At 38.9% G+C, this 23336-nt stretch overlaps 1 protein-coding gene across 1 annotated transcript in view; it reads right to left on the bottom strand.

Annotated features, from left to right (window-relative positions):
* Positions 1–7783: 7783 nt before the first annotated feature.
* NENF (neudesin neurotrophic factor) overlaps positions 7784–23336 on the bottom strand; it is a 30771-nt gene continuing 15218 nt past the window's right edge. Inside the window, exons 3-4 of the mRNA XM_043964169.1 lie at positions 8527–8630; positions 7784–8129 (exon numbers count right to left, since the gene is read on the bottom strand). Coding sequence (XP_043820104.1) covers positions 7953–8129; positions 8527–8630 — 281 coding nt within the window. The 3' untranslated portion in view covers positions 7784–7952. The remainder of the gene's footprint in view (positions 8130–8526; positions 8631–23336) is intronic.

The raw sequence follows: 23336 nt of genomic DNA, 5'->3' as shown, positions 1-23336 counted from the left end.
TATTGACGAATTGGAGTCCATCCATGCCTGAGGGGACCAGGATTATGAAGAGACACAAAATCCACAGCAAAGGATTAGCTGAAGGAAAGAGGATTTTTTGTCCTGGAGGGGAAGGACCCAGAAGGGACATGATGGCAGCCTTTAAGAATTCAAAGGGCTTTTCTGCAGATAAGAGATTAGACTCAGAGGGTAGAACTAGAAGTAATAGCTAGAAGAGGCAGGGACACAGACTGAAATGATCAAAACTCCCCTTGCTGCCCCAGAGTGAAATGGGCAGCCTTAAAAAGTAGGATCATAACCTTAGAGTTAGAAACAACCTTTGAGCTTATCCAGACTCACGCCTTCATTTTAGATAAGGAAGCTGAAGGCCAGAGAAGTAAAATTATTTTCCCAAGGACATACACTCATTACAGTGGCAGAGCTGGGATTTAAAAACAAACCCTCATAGTCCTAATATTGATATCAATTTGATAATAATAATAATAATAACTTTCATGTGTGCTAAGCACCTTAAAATTATCTCATGATCCTCACAATGACCCTAGGAGGTACTTATTTTACAGATGAGGAAACTGAGGCAAACAGACATTAAGTGACTTTCCCAAGGTTACACAGCTAGGAAGTGTCTAAAGCTAGCTTTGAGTTCAGGTCTTCTTGACTATGGGTTGTTGTTGTTGTTTAGTTGTTTTCAGTTGTGTCCTACTCTTCATGACTCCATTTGGGGTTTTCTTAGAAGAGATACTGGAGAGGTTTGCTATTTCCTTCTCCAGAGCACTTTACAGGTGAGGAAACTGAGGCAAATGGGGTTAAGCAATTTGCCCGGGGTCATATAACTGGGTCTGAGACTAGATTTGAACTCGTGAAGATGTCTTCCTGACTGCAGGCCCAGCAGTCTATCTAACTGCACCTCCTAGCTGCTCCTATTCCTAAACTCTGTCCATCACACTCCATTTTTCATCACTGGAGGTCTTCAAGGGGAGGTTGTATCCACTTTGTAGAGCATGCTATCAAATGTATGTTCAAGTAAAGGTCATACTAGATGACCCCTGTGGTTCTTTACAATTCTGAGAGTCGGTGAATCCATCATTATTTAATTATGTCTGTATGTTGTTATTATTTTCTGTGCTTCTGGTTCTGTTCCCCCTTCTATTCTCCACTGCCAACTATTAAATTATAGGCTCAGATGGGTAAAGACCAATTTCTTCTGTTTTATTCAAACAATAGCTATTAATTATAGCTAGTGTGCATTATATATACATATATATATTTGTATTACATATACTAGCTATAATTAATGGCTGTTTATAATATATGTGTGTAAATATACACATATACATACACATATACACATGCATACACATACATGCATACAGATATGCATACACATACACACACATCAGGCAGAGCAATGCAGTAGGATATGACAGAATATACAAAGATAATTAAAACATTCTTGCCTTCATGAAGCTATTAATTGAGTGGGCATAGTCATTCATTTGTTCAAGAAGCATTTATTAAGCACCTGTATTATAGATTCTGTGCTAGGTGCTAAAGATACAAAGACAAAAATGAATGTGCCTTCCTTCAAGAAGCTTACAGTCTATTGGGGAGAGGGCAATATGTACATTAAAGTAAATTAAATACTAAATGGATACAAAGTACTTTCTGGAGAAAGGACACTACCCCCTGGGGGATCAGGATAGGTTTTCTATAGAGGAGCACTTGAGGTAACCTTTGAACTTTTGAGGTAAACTTGAGATAAGGCTTCTTTGAGGTGGAGGTGAGGTTGATGTGCATTTCAGAGAAGAGAAACAGCTTGAGCAAAGACATTGAGATAGGAAACAGAGCACTGCATTGAGGATACAGCAAATAAAGCCAATTTGAAAAGAGTATTCAAAGGAGAGCAATATGTAATAAGCCTGAATCATAATAATCTGGTTTGAGACAGATTGGGAAGGATTTTAAAAGTCAAAGAAAGGATTTTGTATTTCATCCTTGAAGCAATAGGGTGTCACTGAAGGTTCTTGAGTTGGCAAGTAACTGCACTTCACTGTCACTCTTAAGTGCCAGTCTTCACTGATTCTGAGAAATAATACAGTGCATTTAACTTCAACCCAGGACATTGTTTCTACCCATAACTAAAGACAGATTCAGTGGTCCAAGATTACTAGGTTCTGTATTGCTTTATATTGAGATAGACAAGGGGAGCTTTATGCATGTATCAATCTTGAATAAACAGATCTCAGGCACTTTTGAATTTATCAGTCATGAGTAGAATAGTGGAATCATTTCACTTGTTCTGATTACACATCAATCAGCCACCAGTAATTCTTTCTTCCAGGAATTAATTCCACTCTTTCCTCTGAAGAAAGGGGCTCAATCTGACTAGGCCATATCAGGATGGGGCCTCAAGAGATGGGTAAGTAAGGGGGGCAGCTAGGTGGCTCAGTGGATAAAGCACCAGCCCTGGATTCAGGAGGACCTGAGTTCAAATGCGGCCTCAGACACTTGACACTTACTAGCTGTGTGACCCTGGGCAAGTCACTTAACTCCCATTGCCCAGCCCCTCCCCCCAAAAAAGAGAGATGGGTAAGGCACTACTAGTCTGTATCCCAGAGAGATCAAAGAAAAAGGAAATAAGACCTATATGTACAAAATATTTATAATAGCTCTTTTTATAGTCACAAAACCCTGGAAATTGAGGGGATGCCCATTCATTGGGGAACAGGTAAATAAGTTGTAATATATGATTATGAATGAAAAAAATGATGAAAGAAGTGGTTTCAGAAAAACTTCAACAGACTTATGTGAACTGAAGCAAAGTGAAGTGAGTAGAACCAAGAGAACACCATACAGATTATTAACATTGTAATGATAATCTGGGAAAGATTTAGCTATTCCAATCAAACAGTGATCCACGATAATTCTAAAGGACTCATAATGAAAAATGCTATCCACCTCCAGAGAGAGATCTGATGAAATCTAAGTACACATTAAAGCATATTTTTTCACTTTGTTTTTCTTGCTTTTTTTCTTGCAACCTGGCTAAAATGGAAATATGTTTTATATGACTTCTCATGGGTATCAGATCCCTTACTTTCTCAATGGGTTGGAGGGAGACAATTTGGAACTCAAAAACTTATAAATTAATGTTAAAATATTTTTTAAAAAATAACTAAAAAGGAAAGCTTTAAAAAGAAGGATGAATAGGATTTTGAAAGTCTGAGATGCTAAAAGGCCTAAGCAATTTTACAAGCAAGGATAGGAAAGTGATGAATTTGTAGAAGGGACAATGTCTGGTCCTATTTTTAGTGGAGCACCCTGTTTGGGGGCCCCTGTAAGTGCCTTAGCCTCAGAACAGGCATTTACTCATTTACTATTTTTTAAATTTTTAAATTTTTTTTAATTTTTGGCAGGGAAATGAGGATTAAGTGACTTGTCCAGGGTCACACAGCTAGTAAGTGTCAAGTATTTGAGGTCGGATTTGAGCTCAGATCCTCCTGAATCCAGGGTGGGTGCGTTATCCACTTCGCCACCTAGCTGCCCATCATTTACTATTGATTGACAGTATCTTTAGATGGTGTTTTCCCAAAGCACCAGATATCCCTGCCATTATCAGCCCTACCCCACAGAAGGAGCAGGGCCAAGAAAAGGGCTCAGGCTTCCTGTTAGCCAGGCTAGTGTGCACTACTCTGAATCTTGCTCCCTGGAAAAGGGCAAGACTCAGAGGAGACAACGTTTTCTGTGTGAGAGGAATCATTCTTCCACTGGGGTAAACCATGGAGAGGGTTGGCTAGCATGGAAGAAAGTAGCCTAGAATAGAAAAAAATAGCCAAGAATGGGAGAGAGAAAGTCATCTAGAATTAGAGAACATAGCCTAGGATGGAAAAGAACTTCTCAGACTCAGTCACCCTGAATGAACCGAGTGGCTTTTCAATGAAATGCTTGCCTCTGGGGGTTCAGGGCAGGCTGTTCCCGGGAAATTGATCAGAATCAGAGATGCAGCTCAGAGGGCTCTTTGGCTGGGCCGGGACTGTATATTTACTGTACAAAGCAGAGTTGATTTCTCTTTTCAATGATGCTGCACCCTTTGCCATGTTTGTTGCTAAGGGAACCACTTACTATTTTCACATATCCGCAGGTGATGGAACTGGTGAAGCAGAGAGAGTTGGGTGAGTGAACATGCCTGAGCAGTCTTTGAAATGGGGAGGGGTGGGGACAGGAAAGGACCCTACATCACTGTAGATGTCTTCAATCGACAAAAAGGAAGAGAGGATCTGGCATTTTAGCTCAGGGTCTCAAGACTGAGTGGCAGGGGGGCAGCTAGGTGGTGCAGTGGATAGAGCACCAGCCCTGGAGTCAGGAGTACCTGAGTTCAAATCCAGCCTCAGACACTTAACACTTACTAGCTGTATGACCCTGGGCAAGTCACTTAACCCCAATTGCCTCACTAAAAAAAAAAAAAAAAGACTGAGTGGCAGGAGGATTCCTGGGAGTAGGATATGTGCCAGTGGCCTACTTCCTCCTTGGAACAGGTGGGATGCACTTTCCCAATCAGGCAGGGAAGAAGCCAGGCTACTGGGCTGACTCTGAAGGCCATTGCTTCTTCTCCTCCATTAGAGATATAAAAGGTACAGCTTACACCACCAGCTGCCAGGCCTCCCCATGCCCCCCCCCCCCAAAAAATCTTGTTATGGATAAGAAAAGAATTTATAAATAAACAAGAGATAGAGACCATTGTGGGATGTAAAATGGGTAATTTTGATTATATTAAATTTAAAAGGTTTTGCTTTCTAAAAAAGCAGATGGGTAACTACTGTTCAATTTGCAGTCTAAGAGATTTGCCTGAAGCAATGAGAGGGTAAGAGACATAGCCAGGATGCATGTCAGAGGAAGGACAACAACTCAGGCCTTCCTGACTCTGAGGCCTACTCTCCACACTGCCCCAAGCTGTGATAAATATGCTGATATGACTGTTGGCTCTCCTCTGCATTTTCTGTTTATGATCACTATACCAAACATGGAGGAAGAGTCACTTCCCAGAGGGAAATAGCCTAACACCAAGGCCTTCCCTGCCTCTTATTTAGAGTAAAGAAATGGGCTGAAGAATGGTGTCCAGTGTTCATGGGCACCAGGATGTTTCTAATGTCAGCTAAGCTAAAGAGTATGAATTGGGGGCATGATTCCATGATGTTAAGATGCTGTGCTATACTGTAGAAATGGGAGTTGTTGTTATGGGAGACTAGAAATAAATGTATCAGTAAATATTTGTTGAAGTGGATTAAATTGTAAAGGAATTGAATAAAGCACAGAGCCTTTCCTGTTGTCTTTAGGGAACTGGGAAGATTTTGCTGCCCCCTCGGAATCTGATGGGCATCTTTAAGCACTATCTTTGCTCTCTCCTTTTTTGCATCCTGCTGGGTTGATTTTCATCACCAGCTGATGTTCTCCTTCATTCAGGTCCCCCATTCCCTATTGTTTAGCCCATGAATCATACATAGCTCTTTGCAGAAAGCAGCACCCAATTTAACACCTCATGTTGAGTCAGTTTTAACAAAATACAGACTGAAATACTGTGAAACAAGCATGAAGGTATCTCTTCCTGTCCTGAACAGCCAGCTTTTGAACACCAAAGTGTGGGACCAGGATGAGACTAGCTAGAACTAGTGGTTAGAGCCCTGGGTCTGGAGTCAGGAAAACCTGAGTTCACATCCTGCTTCAGAAACTTACTAGTTGTATGACCGTGGACAAGTCTTTTAAGCCCTCTCAATCTTAGTTTCCTCATCTGTAAAATGGAAGTAATAATAGAACCTACCTCACCGGGTTGTTGGGAGGATCAAATAAGATAGCCTATATAAAGCAACACATAAATGTTAGCGTATAAAACACAGGTAATGGTGATTAAAGAAGATAAAATCTCCCAAGATTCAATGAGGCTGAGGTCACGTTCACAGCCTCAACAGTAGGCGAGAAGAAAATTAAAGAGGAAACCCTTGGAAACCACCTCATGGCCAGGCTACAGGCATTTTGCCCAGTGAAGATCATTCCACCCTACAGAAAAGATTGACCCTTCTTGTAGAACTAGTTCCTTCTCATCCAATGTTACCTTGTATCTGTATGTACATCTATTTATGTACAAGTTGTCTCCCCGTTAGAATGTATGCTCCTTGGGGCAGCTAGGTGGCGCAGTGGATAGAGCACAGGCCCTAGATTCAGGAGTACCTGAGTTCGGATCCAGCCTCAGACACTTGACACTTGCTAGCTGTGTGATCCTGGGCAAGTCACTTAACCCCCATTGCCCTGCAAAAAAAAAAAAAATGTATGCTCCTTGAGGACAGGGACTATTTTCACTTTTTCTTTGCAAAACTAGAGTTTAATTGGTTAATAAATGGAAAAGTGGCAGGTGAGTGAATGAGGCTAGGGTAAGTTACTCCTCCTCTCTCTCCTATCCCTCCCTCCTAGCTCCCTTTCCTTGGACTTTTGCCCTGGAAGAGTTGAAACAACCCAGAGGCTTTTGGCCAGTGATATTTATAGACTACACCAGATATCAAGGGAATGCCAGATGCCATCTGCAAAGCTCTAACGCAAGTCTATCCACTGGGGATAACACAGATGAAGGAGATATTGGAATCTTTCCCTCTTCCCTTTCCTTTTTCTATTTGTGTATGAGAGAATGAATTGTATCTGAAGGTGTATATGGCGGGTGGTGATAAAGACAAAATGTGGAGTACAAATGGAAGGGGGAAGAACAAGAGCTGGAAACTATTCTCTGCACCCAGGAAATTATACTCTGCAAGTTTTGCTCTCTTCTGGAATGGGGGAAGTGACACTGAAAGATTGGAGAATCTAAGAGGCTCAGCCTCTCCTTGCCTGAAAAACTGCATATGGAGCTGAGGAGAGTCCTGAAGAAAAGCAGGAAGCTGGAATAAAATGATATAGGAGAGGGGAAGCCATTCTGTCTCTCACTTAAGTCAGCAGAGAACACAAGATGATTACAGATCATAGGGATGAGACTTTGCCAAATGAACCCTCTTATTTAGTACTGTAAGTGATGGAGAGCAGAGTCCAAATTGAGCAGATATTCCCTACAGATGGTGAAGCCCAAGAATATTGCAAAGCTTCCTAAATTAAAAGAGTTTGGTCTAACTATCCATACCAGAAAAACCAAGTGGATGAAGAATACTTTATTGTTCGGACTAGTTACATAGAACTTGTTCATCGGTACATGTCTTAGGAAGATAATGTTGATGGACAGTAACAGAGTTGTTCAACAAAGGGGTGGGTTTGAAGAAAATTGTTTTTGAACTGTTGAGTTGAGGTTGACTGTGGCAAACCACTTTGTTAAAAAAATTTATGGTGACATTTACACAGTGCTTTACGGTTTGCAAAATACTTTACATATATAATTTCATTTGATCCTCGAAATTACTGTGTGAGGTAGGTGCAATTTTTATCACCATTTAATGGATGGAGATACTGAAGTTGAGATGTTAAGTGACTTGTCCAGGGACATATAGCTAAAATATAACTGAGCCAGGATTCAAATCTAGGTTTTTCTAGCATCAGGTCTGGTACTCTAGCCACCCCACATTCTTCCTATCTATCTGTCCTTGGGAAAGGTACCTTAACTTTTTTGGATCTCAGTCCCCTCCTGTGTAAATTGAGTGCATTAGATGAGTTGATCTCTAAGGCTCCTTTCAGTTCTAAACCCTATGATCTTGTGGGTGAAATGTGCAAAGAAGGAGGAGAAAGGGAAGAAGGAGAAGAAAGAGAAGAAGAAATGTTCTTTGTAAAAGTTTATTTTATTCATATCAAAAAATGATTCAGAGACTCCAGCCCGAGACACTTTGAGTACTTCTGAGTTATTCCACTCACTCCTCATTGAATGCCAAAAATTGCCCCCTGCCCTCTGTGGTTGACCTCTCCCCAAGGTCATCTGTTCTAGCAGACTGTCAGAACTCATCCTTAATGTCAAAATGGGGCTGATCCTCGGGCTTGAAGTTCCGATTGGGACTGCCATCTTCATTTAGGATTCGACGTGCTGTGTAGCCAACAATAGGATATTTGGCTTTGTACACGTTAGTAAAGACATCATCCAGGGACTTCAGCTCCTCTTCTGTGAGTCCAGTCTGAGGAAAAATAAAAAAAATAAGAGAGTTTAAAGGAGGAGGATTAATTTTACATGGTGCTTTCTCCTTTCTTTTTTGCCCTCTTCACAAACCAGTTGATAAGGAAAGGAAACCTTTTGACAAAACCAAATGTAGAAAAATTTAAAAAAAAACAATGAGGGGGCAGCTAGGTGGCACAGTAGATAAAACACTGGCCCTGGATTCAGGAAGACCTGAGTTTAAATCTTGTCTCAGACACTTGACACTTACTAGCTGTGTGACCCTGGGCAAGTCACTCAACCCTCACTGCCCTGAAAAAAACAAAACAAAACAACAATGGCCACCTTTTCCCCCCTCCTCTTCCCCTTTCCTTTCCCTCTTCCTCCCCCTTCCCCTCCCCCTCTGTAATATGGCTTACAGTATCGTGTGTGAGGTCTGCAGGATCCAAAGACATCTTGGCCACCCCTCTTGTGGAGTCTTTCCCAACCAGGGCATTGTATGGCGCTCCCCTGCCATAGAACTCTATACCAGGGAAGAAGGAAGGTTAAGTGTGTGTGTAACTGTTAATACATATGCATGTTGAGTGGCTTTTGAGGCCAATACTCATCTTAAAAGAGAGATGATTGGCCTGGAGATGGGGAAAACACAACAACACCCCTCTATTATTGAAATAATTTCTCATTATTCTATTATTATAGATGATATTTATGTTGTCTTGCACAATGCTTTATATCCATCATTTCAGGTATGGGGTAGTTCAAATGTGCTAGTTTGTTTGTTTGCCTCTGAATCATCTACCAGTCAATCAGTCCATAAGCAGTTATTAAGCTTCTACTTATACCAAGTACTGTGCTAAGTGTTGAGAATATAAAAGTGAAATAGTTTCTGCCCTCAAGGAGTTTACATTCTAATGGAGAAGAAAACATACACACACACATACAGATATTCAGAATATATGTGAGAAAGTTTGGGGTGGGAGGGTACTAGAAGCTAAGAGCTCTTATGGAAGATGGCACATGATTCAAGTTTTAAAGGAGGCCAGAGGTTCCAAGAGGCAAAAAGGGAAGAGGGAGTGAATTCTAGGAATAGGGGAGAGTCAGTGAACAGGCACAGAGATATATAACAGAACAGAATGTTTACAGAAAAGCAAGCAGGTCATTATGGCTAGGTCAAAGACTATGTGTAGGGACTTAACATATAAAAAGATTTGGAGAGGTAGGGAGAGGTTAGGTTGTAGAGAAATTTAAATCTCTGAGAGAAGTTATACTTAATCCTAATAAGGAGCCACTGGGATTTATTGAGTAGAGGAATGACATGATCAGACCTGTGCTTTAGTCTGGGAAGACTTATATGAACTGAGGCAAAGTGAAATTAGCAGAACCAAGAGAACACAGGACACAGTACACACAGTACACAGTACATAGTATGGTACCTTTACTATACATACTAAAGGTAATATTGCAACAATGATCAACTGGTAAAGAATTAGCTACCCCAATCAATACAGTGATCCAAGTCAATTCCAAAGGATTCATGATGGAAAAATGCTATCCATATCCAGAGAGAGAACTGAATTTGCAATGCAGAGCGAAGCACTTTTTTTCACGTGATTTTTCTTGCCTTTTTTTCTTGGTAACATGGCTAATATTGGAAATATGTTTTACATAACTTCACATGTATAATGTGTGATGAATGAAAATCCTGAGAGAAAAGGTTTCTGGGTAATTAATATCAATTTATTAAATAGGCTAACAAATTACCCCATGGGTTTTGCCAGACCCCCAAATCAAAGAGCATTAGGAACTCAAGCAAAAAGGATGCAAATTCTGAATTTGCAAGACCCACTTACCCAAGTTGCTTTGGGCAAAAAAATATATAGATTCATTTCCTGGTGCCCAATATTCTGGTGACAAGCTTCTTTGGAGTTAGCAACAGTCCATCAGACAAACACTAGCCTTAGGGGCAAAGCCTTTATGGGTTTTAGGATCTGCCAGAACTGGTATTCCAATAACTTTTGAGAATCTAGGATCACCTGGAATCCATGCAGGAAGATGCTCAAGAAGAGGATTTTGGTAATGATCAGCATTCAGATAAAAATGAATGCACAGTTTGCACATATTTGCTTCAGGATCGGCAGACCTCAGATAGTGTTGGTAGGTGAGAAGGGAAAGAGAAACAGAAGGCTTGACTTAAAGAAAGGCCTGCCAGAGTAAACAATACCTCAAACCAAGGAAATCTAAAGCACGTGCTTTATTGCCAAGTCTAACTTGTTTTACAAACCAAAACAGCAGCCCAGTTTTTAAAAACCCATTTCTTTTAAGATAAACAGCATTTAATCATGAAGATAAAACAAATCTAGGTGTACGAGTAAATGCATTTATATGTACAGTAAAATATTGTTATAATATTTTCCAGATAATTGACTTTTTGTTTGTTTGTGGGTTTTTTTGGTTGGGCAATGAGGGTTAAGTGACTTGCCCAAGGTCACACAGCTAGTAAGTGTCAAGTGTCTGAGGCTGGATTTGAACTCAGGTCCTCCTGACTCCAGGGCCGGTGCTCTATCCACTGTGCCACCTAGCTGCCCCCGATAATTGACTTTTTAATGTCATGTGTGGGAAATGTCAGATGGAGAATATGGCCATAAAATTTTATAAAGCAATTTTTTTTATTCTTTTTTTCAAAGCAAATTTTCAAAGGCAATTTATTATTACAAATGATGAATTTGTTGTATATTCAAAATACACATTTCCAGTCTCTAGATATATGTGAATATATCCATTCTACAATAAAATATAAAATGACCTTTTTCTAAAGATATATACATATTTCTATATGACTGTACATACAGACAATTTCACATATTATAAATCTTTCAAATTTCACCTCAAAGGAACTGTACTCACTTTATTTTTCAGACTGGGATTTATCATATTTAAATACTTATTATTTTAATGTTTATCTTAATTCTTTGGTTATATAACTGAAGAGACTAGGGGCAAGAAGAGTAAATTTCATAAATTTGTTCCCTTCTAGTGGAAAAGACACTTAAACTCAGAGCTAGAGCTAGAAAGTACCTCTGAAGCTATCTGGTCCAAACCTTTCTTTGGCAGATAAGGAAACTGAGGCTCAGGGAGATGTGACTTAGATAAGAACAAAGAGGCAATAAACATCATCATTAAGATTTGAACCCAGGTCCTCTCTTTTCCTGCAGCACATTGTATTCTAGAGAACTGAGGAGACTTATAACAAACTTGCAACTGCTCAGGACTGATGTATGTTAAACAAAGGAGAAAAAGAGGCAACAAAAAATTGAACAGTCAACATTTTGAGGTAGCAGCTATCAATCAATATATGGTCCAGCATCCCCTGGAGATGTCTAAGCATCCTTCTCAGGGTCCACAGAGTCAAAACTATCTTCATAAGGACACTAACATGTTTTAATGTCTAATATGGTAAATATTGATAGATATAACTCGTATCAACAAAAGCTCTTTTTAAAAGAGGCTTGATAATTTTTTTTTTAAAAAAGTAAAAGGGTCCTTAAACCAAAATGTCTAAGAACTCCTAGCATATGCTATGTTCAATTTGGAGTTAGAAGGATGTAGTTTGACATCTTGCTTTGGTCACTTACCAGTGAGTGACTATAGGCAAGTTACTTAACTTTGCAAAGCCTCAGTTTCCCCAACTGTAAAATGGGACTAATATCTGTAATAGATATTATAGATAGATAAGGTGTGGAAAATTATCTATCCATCCATCCATCCATCCATCCATCCATCCATCCATCCATCCATCCATCCATCCATCCATCCATCCATCCATCCATCTATCTATCTATCTATCTATCTATCTATCTATCTATCTATCTATCTATCTATCTATTCATGCATCCATCCATCCATCCATCATCCATGTCCCTTATGCCTACCATTCTCACCCTCCTCAATTCTACTTCCTGGCTTTCCTGGCTTCCTTCAAGTGTCAGTTAAAATTCCATCTTCTACAGGAACCCTTTGGCAATCACCCTTAATTCTAGGGCCTTCTCTGTTGATTTTCTCCAATTAAACCTGCATATGATTTGTTTGTACATTGTTTTCATAGTGTCTCTCCTATTAGACTATGAGCTCCTTGGGGTGAGATACTACCTTTCTTTCTATCCTCAGTGCTTAGCATGGTTCCCTGGCACATAGTAGGTGAAGGCACTTTGAAAATGTTTACTAATTGGGGGGCAGCTAGGTGGCGCAGTGGATAGAGCACCAGCCCTGGAGTCAGGAGTACCTGAGTTCAAATCTGGCCTCAGACACTTGACACTTACCAGCTGTGTGACCCTGGGCAAGTCACTTGACCCCAGTTGCCTCACTAAAAAATAAAAAAAAAATTAAAAAAAAAATGTTTACTAATTGGCCAACTTACTGACTAGAATCTCATTCCATGATTCCAGGAAATCACTGGAAACTTCAATAGGTAGATAGAACAATAGATCAATAGATATCTATATCTATATATGCATCTACATACAGAGAGAGAGATCAGATATGGAAATATGTCAACATATGAATGGTAGTAAAATGAGAAATAAAGTGGGTGGTCATTGATTAGGGAATGGATGGACAAAACTCTCGTATATAAATCTAATGCACTAGTATTATGGTATAAGAAATGACATATCTGAATAATCTAAAACAAACAGATAGTATATGATAACCAAAGACAAAAGCAATTGTCTTTGTATCCCCAGCACTTAGCACAGTCCCTCACAGAACAGGCACTTAATGTATGTGTTGACTGACTAACACAAGCAGAACTAAGAGAACAGTATATACCATTCATGAAAACATCAATAAAAGGAAGCTATAGGTGGCACAGTGGATGAAGCACTGGCCTTGGATTCTGGAGGACCTGAGTTCAAATCCAGCCTCAGACACTTGACACTTAACTAGCTGTGTGACCCTGGGCAAGTCACTTAACCCTCATTGCCCTGCCAAAAAACAAAAAACAAAAAATAAAATAAAATAAAATAAAAGGAAGCTGAACCCTGAATATTTGAAAAACCCTAGAACATTCAAGAGGAGAAAGAATGGAATATACCTCTCTCCTTGGAGAACAGGGATAGAGGGGGAGAAGGTGAATAAGGAAGAATATTCTCCATTGTCATATATGATAGCTGGATAGGATGTTTTTGCTTAATTGTTTTTCTTTCTCCCAAGGGAGTGTTCAATATGGATGTTTTTCCACTCAAAAATAGTAAATATGTAGAAGGAAGTATCAATAAGACATATTAAAATAACCATCTTTTAATTGCCAAATCTCAGTTGCTCTTCCTGACTTCTTGTTATTTAGAACTGTTAACCACCAACAAACTCAATTATCTGAAAACTGACTAACTTTTAATTTCCTTTCCTATGACCAATAAATTGCCTGGGGCTGATGAAACTTTTGTCAAATCCAGCCTCTGATTACCAGCTTATGTAAAAAAAAGACTTAACAGGTGAAACAAAATGTAATCAATCAAGGGCAGCTGTTTCACATGCGCTGTTGTTTTGTACCCTATATAAACTCTGTTTTTTTTTGCCCCATCCTTTGGGTACGCCTAGTTTGCTATGGTGAGTTATAGCTCTTTTACCCCAGCTAAAGACTTTAATTTTATTATATTGATTGATGATATTTATTATATTGATTGTTTTATTAATTTTCAGGTTGACATTTTGGGGGCTCATCCAGGATTTGAAGACCCCCTGCTCAGCTGAACCCTGTTTTTTACTTCAGATGCTTGACACCAGCAGGAATCCATTGAGTTGGGACTCAAACTCAGTGGCTCAACTTGGGTAAGAGGCTCTTGCAAATTCAGAATTTGCATCCTTTTTGCTTGAGTTCCTAAAGCTCTTTGTTTGGTGGGGGGCTGGCAAAACCCATGGGTAATTTGTTGTCTGCTTTGGCATGTCCACTGGAATGGACTGCTGCTATGTCTTCCAAGTATGGACCATCTTCGAATAAGTACTTGGAAAGTTGGTAAAACTTGACTAAGTCTGAACTGCAGCACTAATGGCCACACAGTGGAGTCTCCTTTTTTGAGTTTACTCTTGATTCTTTCCCCAAAAAGAAAAGGTCCTGAGTGGAACTCATTTTTTCTTTCTGATGGCATTTTGAATCAACTAAGAGGAAATTTTAATCTGAACCCTCCTCTCTTCCACAAAATAAAAATTCAAAAAACAAAACAGGAAAATAAGATTTTTGTCTCTCAGAAAAAGGTCTAATTTTTTTTAAGTGAGGCAATTGGGGTTAAGTGACTTGCCCAGGGTCACACAGCTAGTAAGTGTTAAGTGTCTGAGGCTGGATTTGAAGTCAGGTACTCCTGACTCCAGGGCCAGTGCTCTATCCACTGCGCCATCTAGCTGCCCCCAAAAGGTCTAATTTTTAAAAAATAGATCTGCCTTAAATTAATGGGTCTTTGAAGATGTAGAGGACTTAATTTGTGCATGCTAAATTATTTTAGCAATCTTTTACCACTACTGTTTACTGTTTTTGTGTCTGTAGAGTGCTATTTGTGTTAAAATGTTCTCTGTGTGTGTGTCCATGAGTGAAAAGCAACCTTTTTTTCTTCTTCCCTCTTGCTGTCCAAGCAAAGTCCCTTATCTTTTACTGAGTTATGCAGTCCTCTGCCACGCAAAGCAGAATTGTCAGAAAGGTAATTTACACAGAGAGGCAGTTAGAGGGTGACTACAGCTTGTTTGTTTGGTTGGGGTTTTTTAATCTGCTTTTAAGAAATTTGTTAAAACTTTAATTGGGGGGCGGCTAGGTGGCGCAGTGGATAGAGCACCAGCCCTGGATTCAGGAGTACCTGAGTTCAAATCCGGCCTCAGACACTTAACACTTACTAGCTGTGTGACCCTGGGCAAGTCACTTAACCCCAATTGCCTCACTAAAAAAAAACACAAAAAAACAAAAAAACAAACCAACAACTTTAATTGGGAATTGATCTCTAATATTGGAAATTTTAAATCCAGGTCAGTAGATCAGGTTCAATTTATATATGGGGAACTGTCTGGCTTCTCAGTCACCAGAGTTTATATCACCATGTAAAAATTAGTTTATTGATAATAATGGTCTCATATTGAAATACTGAGAGTAAATGAGCCTTAGATAAATTGAGAATTATACCATTTGGGAATAGATTCAGTTGTGACTGAATTTATTCTAGTCTTATTTTATGGGAAATATGTCTTCTAATAAGATGTGTTTTTTAAGTCAGGATTTATTGTGATATTTGCATTAAGATAAAATGTTTAAAAATGTCATAGATCTGGAAGTTTGTTAATTGCATGATTTTAAAACAAGTTACTTCAGTTTACCAATGTGAATATTTGATAATTATAGACCAGTATTCTTTTGGGTTATAAATTGATTATATAGCTTTAACTATTAAAAGACTGATGTTGAATAATTGAAACAGCTTGTTTAGAAATGCAATAGATAATTACAGTGTTTTTATGTGAATTCACAAGGAGTGATCTCAGTCAGGAACAACTGAATTCAAGTTTCCCCTCTGGGACATTCCCTAGGCATAATGAATGTGTGACTCTCGGGGAAAATAATTTGGCTTCTTGGTGTAAATAGCAAGAAAAGTTTTGTGTTGTTTTTTTTTTTTAAATGTGAAAACTGGAGGTTTCCCCAATAGGCCAGAGAAACTTGTTCCACTTAACACTAGCTGTGTGACCCTGGGCAAGTCACTTAACCCCAGTTGCCTCACTTAAAAAAAAAAAGCATATTTTACTTTTAGATCAAGATGGCTAATTGGATTAACTTTCATCACTGCTTTATGCACCAATGACAAATGATTTTGAAAGGCCATGAAGTATTTTGTTATCCAGTTAAATTTTTAGGACATCTGTTATCACCCAATAGTCTCCATCTTGAAAGACTGAGAGATGTCTTTACTATCCAAACCTAATGTAACTATCTCCACATGTAGAGTTCTCAACGTAGCACTTTCCTCCCTGACAAAGAGGATGGAAACTCTGACTATACTCAGGATCATGACTGTATTAAAATTGTTGACATTATTTTAATCCCCCAAGAAGATCTCCAAGAAACTGAGATTACTAAAATTATTAAACCCAGATTATTTCTGCTACACAGATGGTTCCTGCCTCAGAAATGATTCTGGTAAATTGATTGCCGAGTATGTTATCACCACTACTGAGGAGGTCATTGAGTCAGGACCCCTTCCTTGTGTTTCTTCAGCAAAACAGGCCAAACTTGAAGCCCTGACTTCAGCTTGTAAATTAGCAAAAGGGAAATGAGTGAACATTTACAGGGATAGCAGATATGCTTGTGGGGGTGGCACGTAAGATTTCAGGATGTTATGGAAATATCAAGGGCTTTCAATTTCCTCTAAGCACTCCCATCAAGAATGGGGCAGAAGAGTGCCTGTTCACATCCTTTGACCATTTCTCAATTGGAGAATAACTTGTATTCTTATAAATTTGATTCAGTTTTCTATATATTTTTGAAATGAGGCCTCATTTATAAGAATACAAGTCATTCCCCAATTAAGAAATGGTCAAAGGATATGAACAAGCAGTTTTCAGATGAAGAAATCAAAGATATCTATTGCCATATAATAAAATGTTCTCAATCACTATTAGATAAATGCAAATTTAAAAAACTCTGAGGTACAACTTCACACTTATTAGATTGGCTAATATGACAAAAATGGAAAATAACTGTTGAAGATGTGGAAAAATCAGAACACTAATGGAGTTGTGAACTGATCCAACCATTCTTTTTTTTTTTTTTTGTGGACCAATGGGGGTTAAGTGACTTACCCACAGTCACACAGTTAGTAACTGTCAAGTGGATGACGCCATATTTGAACTTGGGTCCTCCTGAATCCAGGGCCAGTACTTTATCCACTGCGCCACCTAGCTTCCCCCTGATCCAACCATTCTTGAAAGCAATTTGGAACTATGTTCAAAGGGCTATGGGGCTGTGAATACCCTTTGACCCAGTAATACCACTCCTAAGTCTATATCCCAAAGAGAACATGAAAAAGGGAAATGGACCCATATGTACAAAAATATTTATAGCAGCTCTTTGTGGTGGCAAAGAATTGGACATCAAAAGAATGCCCATCAATTGGGGAATGGCTGAACAAGTTGTGGTATATGAATGGAATAGAATACTATTGTGCTGTAAGAAATGATGAGCAGGCAGATCTCAGAAAAACATAAAAAGACAAGTGGACTGATGCTGAGTGAAGTGAGCAGAACCAGGAGAACATCCTACTTAGTTACAGTAACATTGTGTGATGATCAGCTGTGATAAACTTTGCTTTTCTCAGTAATACAATGATCCAAGACAATTCCAAAGGACTTATGATAGGAAATGCTCTCCACATCCTGAAAAAAAAAAAGAACTGTGGAATCTGAATGCAGATTGAATCATACTGTTTTAACTTTTTTCTTTTTTTTCTTCTTTCTTGGTTTTTCCCTTTTGTTCTGATTCACAACATGACTAATGTGGAAATTTTTTAATGTGACTGTACATATATAACCAATATCAGATTGTTTTCTGTCTTGGGGTGGGGAGGGGGGAGGGAGGGACAAAAATATGGAACTCAAAATCTTATAAAAACGAATGTTAAACTATTTTTACATGTAACTGAAAAAAATACTATTTAAAAAAAAAAAAAGAATGGAGCAGAAGTCCAGACTCTGCCTTTTGCTATGAGGAGCAATGACTGTTAAAGTGCCAGGATACTTGTCACCATGACTGAGATTATGCCCTTGCGAAGACTGTTTGGATAGAAGAGCATGTGTTGAGGGGTAAAGTGTGAGAAGAAGGGAAAGGTAGGAGGGGGTTAGATTAGAAAAGATTTTTAATGAGGGTGGCGTGAGAGCTGGGACTTTTGTGTGCAAAAGCTGGCTGCTCAGGACAGGAGTTACCTTCATGATTGTTTCACAGTATTTCAGTCTGTACTTTGTTAAAACTGATTCAACATGAGGTGTTAAACTGGGTGTTGCTTTCTGCAAAGAGCTATATATGATTCATAGGCTAAACAATAGGGAATGGGGAACTGTACGGAGGAGAACATCAGCTGGTGATGAAAATCAACCCAGCAGAATGCAAAAAAGGAGAGAGCAAAGATAGTGCTTAAAGATGCCCATCAGATTCTGAGGGGGCAGCAAAATCTTCCCAGGTCTCTAAGAAGTCTACACAGACAACAGGAAAGTCTCTTAATTCAATTCCTTTGCAATTCAATTCAGTTGAACAAATGTTTTTGCTTTTGTTTTTTGGGGTTTTGTTTTTGTTTTTGTTTTTGTGGGGCAATGAGGGTTAAGTGACTTGCCCAGGGTCACACAACTAGTAAGTGTCAAATGTCTGAGGCCGGATTTGAACTCAGGTACTCCTGAATCCAGGGCCGGTGCTTTACCACTGCGCCATCTAGCTGCCCCTCAACAAATATTTATTGACAGTTTTATTTCTAGTTTCTCATAACAACTCCCATTTCTACAGTGTAGCACAGGATCTTAGGATCATGGAATTAGACTTGGAGGAGGTCATATCTAGTTCAACCACCACCTTTTATAGAGGGAGCTAGAGCCCAGAAAGATATAACAACATCTGGTTTGCTCCCACTAGTACCTCCAGTCTTCCCACGCTGACTCAAACCTGGCCTCAGGCTGAAACTAAAAAGGCCCTATTTTTATGGTATGCCCATCTCTCCTAAATGCCCAACATCTTTGCCCTGCTGCCTACTCCCAAAAGTTTGTTATAAGGTGAGGGACGAGAGAATATCAAGTAGACTATATTCCCTTAGTGATGGTTCCTTTTGTGGATAATTCTTGTTATTCACAGTTTTTTCAGTCGTGTCTGACTTCATGATCCTGTTTAGTGTTTTCTTGGCAAAGATACTGGAGTCGTTTGCCATTTCCTTCTCCAGCCCATTTTACAGATGGGGAAGCTGAGGCAAACAGGGTGAAGTGACTTGCCTAGGGTCACATAGCTAATAACAGGCCAGATTTGAATTCCAATCTTCCTGACTCCAGGCCTAGGTCTCTATCCACTAGCAGGGAGATACAATCCCATATTTAGAGGTAAAATATACCTTAGAGGACACTGAATCTAACTCTCCCTTCCAGTTTCCAATTTGCAGATAAGGAAACCATAAATATAGAAAGGTTAGGTGATTTACCATGGGTCACATAATTAGTAAATTCCGGAGGCAGGATTTGAACCCAAGCCCTCCAAAGAATGACTAAAGACTCCAAAGGAGTGACTATAGCCAGGTTGATTGCCTTGTTGTTGTTTATCCTTTGTTTTCAAAGATGACCATGACATTGGAGTGATGTCATGACTTGCAGTGACTTGGATTCAAATGAGAGAGGGCTGTGCAAGGTCACCAACTTCACTCTTTCCTCCAGAGGCGTCTGGATCTAGTGGTAAGATATAAATCAGGTCAAGTGGAGATGACCCCAGATGTTGAAGGCAATTGGGATTAAGTGACTTGCCCAGGGTCACACAACTAGTACATGTCTGAGGTAAGATTTGAACTCGGGTCCTCCTGACTTCAGGGCCAGTGCTCTATCCACTGCACCACCTAGCTCATGTACTTTCTTGATGACACATTTTCTTCCCCCCACCCCTTGAATAATTCAAAATCAGTCTCCCACAGGGGAAAGTGGGAGGCACACTGTGGACATGAGCAGCCTTTAGTATATAACTGGAAAATGTTGTCCCCCATGTCTCGCAGTCATTAATCTAGAAGAATCTTGTCATAGTACAGTGGAAAGAGTACTACCTCTGGAATCGGAAGACCTCAGTTTAAATCTAGTTTACTATGTGACCTTGACCTAGTAATTTAGCTTCTTTGAGCTTTAATTTCCTCATATATGAAACAAAGGGGTTGGTGTTGTTGGTTTCTTGGCTCCCTTCTAGCTCAGATTTTAGATTCTAGAATCTTAGTCAATTGGCCTCATCTTATCCTCCTGGTTAATTCTGGGCCCAACTTGCTGTCTGTGTTTACCAACTGTCAAGAGATATACATATAGATGGATAAGTTCTATAGGTCATCTAGTTGAATACTCACACACACCCACATACAATATAAATGCTATCTATTGCCCCTGATAAAACATAATTTCCACCTCTTAAGAACAAGGATGGCTTTGTTTTTGGCCTTGTTCCCCAAGTTCATGTGATAGAGGCAATCCATCACGGTTCCAAGTTGAAGAGATATTCCCTATAGAGAGTGTGTAAATGGAGATAGGGTTGCTGGGAGAATCAAGTGAGATAATATTTGTAAAATGTTTAGCCCAGTACTTGGCACAAAGTAGGCCACATATATACTATTATTATTATTATTAATTACATCTCCCCAAAACCTATATTGTTTTTGTTAATAACTGTTACAGCAGTTTTTTCCAACCAAATACTAGTTCTTGTAATTGCCTATGTCTTAAGAGAGAGGAAAAAAATGTCCTTTAAAATGTTATTTTGATTATATAAATAAAAAGGTTATTTGAATAGAACCATTTCCCCTCTGCTAACTTTAGTCGAATTGGTCCATATATTTAAACCATAGCCAAAAAGTTCCAGTAACTGTTTTATAATAATAAAGTTTTCTTTTCTCTCTTACCATCACCAAATATTTATTGAACACACTTTGTACAAAAGATTTTATTAGCTTGCCTGGGGAATTAGAAAGAATCTATATATTTTTTTTAAACTTCATACTCCTTACCCTCAAGAGAAGGATGGTCTAGGGTGGTGAGATAATACACACTGAACAACTTAACTTTCATTAAACTGTTTAATACTAACAGCATTTTCATCCAAATGAAATATCTCAAACCATATGAGGGTTCCAGGTTGCAGGGACCTCATTAATGGTCTCTGGAATTTAAAGAAAAATCAAGAAAATACATTTTATAGTATCCTGATACTTACTGGTTTCATGTCCAGTCTTGTAAAGAAAAATGTTTTTGTGGCTTGTACTTTGGCAGAAGGAAAGCATATAGTTCTGAAGACCATGACGAAGTGGCCTTCATGATTTTGAGCTTGCTGATTATATTTTTTCTTCCCTTTATAGTAGATAAATGCAGCAGTATCTCAGGAGATAGCAAATAGAAGAGTTGTGGTTAAAAGGAAAAGTCCCATGGGGCAGCTAGGTGGCACAGTGGATAGAGCACCGGCCTTGGAGTCAGGAGTACCTGAGTTCAAATCCGGCCTCAGACACTTAACACTTACTAGCTGTGTGACCCTGGGCAAGTCACCTAACCCCAATTGCCTCACTAAAAAAAAAAAAAAAATTAAAAAAAAAAAAAGGAAAAGTCCCATCTCTAATTTAGAGAGACAATATTCAAAACTAAATGTTTATGATGGATATTGCTGCCTACTTCTCGACAGAGAGGCAATTGACTAAATGTGCAGAATGACAAATACATTTTTGGACATGACCAATATAGGACTTTGTTTTGCTTGACTATGTTTGCTATAGGAGTTTGTATTTAGTTTCTTTTTCCTTTTTTAGTGGGCATAATGGTGGGAAGGAGGAAAAAAATGTTAACTGGAAAAAAATAATTAAAGATTCTGACCCAAGCTATCTGAAATAGTCTGCAGCAAAATTAAAAGTAAATGAATGAGGGGGCAGCTAGGTGGCACAGTGGATAGAGTACCAGCCCTGGAGTCAGGAGTACCTGACTTCAAATCCGGCCTCAGACACTTAACACTTACTAGCTGTGTGACCCTGGGCAAGTCACTTAACCCCAATTGCCTCACTAAAAAAAGTAAATGAATGCAAAAAAAAAAAAGTAAATTAATTTGGTTTGGGCTATAATTCCCAGGAAGAATATCCCAGTTTCCTCATCTCCTCAGTGCCTATCTTGAATCCTTTGTATTTAAAAAATACTTTTGTGAGAAAATTATAAACAAATATGAACACTCTGGGCAGCTAGATGGCACAGTGTATAGAGAGCAGGGCCTAGAGTCAGGAAGATCTGACTTCAAATCTGGCCTCTGACTTTTATTAGCTCTATGATCTTGGGAAAATCACTTAAATCACTCAGTTTACTCATCTACAAAACAGGCACAATTAACAGCACCAATATCCCAGGGTCACTGTGAGAATCAAATGAGATAATATTTGAAGGAGAGGGAAGGGAAATAAACATTTTTATAGCACCTCCTATGTTCAAGGATTGTGCTAAGTTCTTTACAAATATTGTGTGTGTGTGTGTGTGTGTGTGTGTGTGTGTGTGTGTGTGTGTGTGTGTGTATGAACAGAATAAATATAAATCAAAAAACCTGCCATCATTTTATTTGGCAACAACCTGTTAAACCTAAAATTCTAGCTAGTCTGTCTAAAATATCTAATGAGTGGTCGCCAATAAATTATAAGCTTTAGCAACAGTTAGACTTTTAAGCATTTATTAAAGAGAATAAGAATCTAGTAGAGAGAAAAAGGCCTACATTCATCTATCTATTAAAGGGAGAGCACATTTCTAGCTCCACTCTCTGCCAGAGTCCCCAGGAAAAGAAACCGAGTCAGAGCGCCAGGCTCCCCCCTTCTTCCTCCCACCAGCAAACGTCACTTCCTGACGCCAAAGAAAACGCCCGGACTCGCTCTTTTTCCTGTGGACTCTGGCGGAAAGCGGAGCTAGGAATGCTCTCTCCCTTTAATAGATAGATGAATGTAGGCCTTTCTCTCTCTCTTTACCAAATTCTTATTCTCCTTAATAAATGCTTAAAAGTCTTAACTCTTGCTAATGCTTATAATTTATTGGCGACCACTCATTAGATATTTTAGACAGACTAGCTAGAATTTTAGCCTTAATATGCCAATATGATAAAAATGACAATTCAATTTAAATTAATTTACAGATTTAGTACTATACAAATCAAGCTACCAAGCAATTACTTTAGAGAGTTTAATTAAATATAACAACAGTAATTTGTAGGAACAAAAGGATCTCAAGGGAAATAATAGCAATACAAGGCATAGATGATGATGAGACAATAGGATTTTTGAAAGAATTTTAAACAGCTAGTAACTATGAAGAACCTTCACTGATCATCCATCCATCCATGTCCAAAAGGTGTCCAACTAGAGAAATTTAAATGGCTTAAGGAGGAGAATTCAAGTCAGCGGACATCTATTAACATTCAAGTCAATATACGAGATGCTAGAGATGCAAAGGACACTATAATGCAGGCTATGCCAGGCAAATG

This window comes from Dromiciops gliroides, chromosome 4 (genome assembly GCF_019393635.1).
Source record: "Dromiciops gliroides isolate mDroGli1 chromosome 4, mDroGli1.pri, whole genome shotgun sequence".
In the NCBI taxonomy this organism is placed as follows: Eukaryota; Metazoa; Chordata; class Mammalia; order Microbiotheria; family Microbiotheriidae; genus Dromiciops; species Dromiciops gliroides.
The sequence above is the reverse complement of the archived record's forward strand: the minus strand, read 5'-3'. Positions and strand labels throughout refer to the sequence as shown.